Source organism: Pteropus vampyrus, unplaced genomic scaffold (assembly GCF_000151845.1).
Source record: "Pteropus vampyrus isolate Shadow unplaced genomic scaffold, Pvam_2.0 Scaffold16123, whole genome shotgun sequence".
In the NCBI taxonomy this organism is placed as follows: domain Eukaryota; kingdom Metazoa; phylum Chordata; class Mammalia; order Chiroptera; family Pteropodidae; genus Pteropus; species Pteropus vampyrus.
Genome location: NW_011904904.1, coordinates 1 through 1826, shown reverse-complemented (window position 1 = coordinate 1826; position 1826 = coordinate 1). Strand labels below are relative to the sequence as shown.

The window sequence follows — 1826 nt, the reverse complement described above, 5'->3', positions numbered from 1 at the left end:
ACTAAATAAATAAATGCACAGCCCTCAAAGAGGCAGCGTTTCATCTCTCCAGTTCTACGGTCACGTTTTGCTCTGTGTCCCTTGGCCTCCGGAGAGAAGCTGTGCCCGGGTCAGCAGACAGAGAGCAACGGCGACTTCTCAGGCATCTGCTCTCTCTTTTCTTTTCTTCCAGTAAGGAGACTACGTTCTAGATAAACAAAAACAGGTGAATGTAATCCCAGGGTTTGGACTGCTTTACTTTTTTTTTTTTTTTTTCCCAAGTACTATAAAATGAGCCTGGAAATGCAGAAAAAACATCCCAACCTGTCTGTCAAAAACTCTGGCCATTTCGAGGACGCCCTTGCCGAACTGAAAGAGAAAACAACAGGAATTATGTGATTTATGTAAACGCATGTGTGTTTCTTCTTCTACTCCGGGGAAAAGCTTTAAGGAGAGATTGAGTTATTTACCTCGTTTTTTACACTTGCATCTGCCCCTTTCTCGAGAAGTAACTGGACCAACTCTTCGTGATTATTTAACACGGCCACCTAAAAAAACAGAAGCCAGGGCGTGTGAGTGCCCAACTCCCTCCCACACAGGGCGTGGGCAGAACACCCGCCCAGCACTGCCCGCAGAGGGCAGAGGGCCCGGTGACTCTGCGCGACAGGCATGTGTACACTTGCTCTGTGGCGGTGACAACTGCAGGGACGACAAACGGAACCTGCCTTTCTGCACACCAAGCGACATGAGAAATGCTAGTCTGGGAGAGTCCGGGGAGCAGAGCTTTCTCTGTAAGAGCAGATCTGTTTTGGTCCTGCAATGGCCTTGGGGGCTGCGGTTGGAATTATTAAAGAAATAATTGTAAAAATGGCAGCAAAAATATTATGGTGACATCATCATGCCTCTCCTAACAGGCCGGAGGGGAATCCACATACGACCAAAACCCGGGGCTCACACGGCCAATGAGCTCCCGAGAAGTGCCTGACTGTACGGGAAGCCCCGCCCTCGCGCCTCACGTGCCGCCAGGCTGCTGTCTGGACTAAGGCCTACCATGAGCGGTGTCTTTCCATCTTTATCTTTCACATTCACGTTGGCTCCAGCTTCGATGAGCAGGGACGCTGCCTTCTGGTTTCCTGAGACCGCGGAGACTCTCATGAGTGGGGTCCAGCTTGAGCCGGTGTCCACCGCGTCCACCTGGTAGGCCACAGGAAGACTGTCTTAGGCTAGCCTCTTTCCCTTCACGCGCTCATCAGAAGCTTGTAAAGAAATATTTACTAGCCTGAAGTCCCCTCATTTAAATCTAGGCCTCGTAAGAGTTGGCTGGACTATGCCATCGAAGCCTCACTTACATGCAGTGAGAAGCTGTGTTAGGGTCACTTTAGAGTGGCCGAGGGGCCCCAGGCCTCCCCTCTGGCATCTGCATCCACATTTTGTTCAAATGGAAAAAAGACAAGCTAGAAAAATGAGTTAAGCATCATCACCTTACTCTCGGCTCCATGTGAACCCACTACCGCCTGCTGTCAGGCCTGCCTTTCCTCGCCTGCTTTTAAATAAGAGTGTATTTTACTTACTTTGAGATATCTTTGTTAGCAGCTTCAAATCCTTTATGGAACAATACGGTAGTGTACACACACACCCTTATACTTATCAACACGTCTTAGTTTTAAGCAGGAGATCTACAGGTAAATAAATAGAAAGCAACCAGATCTATTACACAAATTCAGACCTGAAAAGTTAGCCACCTAACGGCTTCTCCAAAACATTGTTTGCCTAGTAGTCAGCTGGCCATTTCCTAAGAATCTGCTCTGCGTAGAGATCTCTCCATTCGGTGCTTTAAAAGATGTATT

General features: G+C 48.3%; 1 protein-coding gene across 1 annotated transcript; it reads right to left on the bottom strand.

Moving 5' to 3' along the window:
• Positions 1-20: 20 nt before the first annotated feature.
• On the bottom strand, positions 21-1173 carry LOC105310908 (fibronectin type 3 and ankyrin repeat domains protein 1-like; the record flags this gene model as incomplete). Its single annotated transcript, XM_011386993.2, has 4 exons — positions 21-187; positions 304-348; positions 450-527; positions 1030-1173. Coding segments are annotated over 4 exons (414 nt in total), but the record flags the coding sequence as incomplete, so codon positions are not given.
• Positions 1174-1826: the final 653 nt, after the last annotated feature.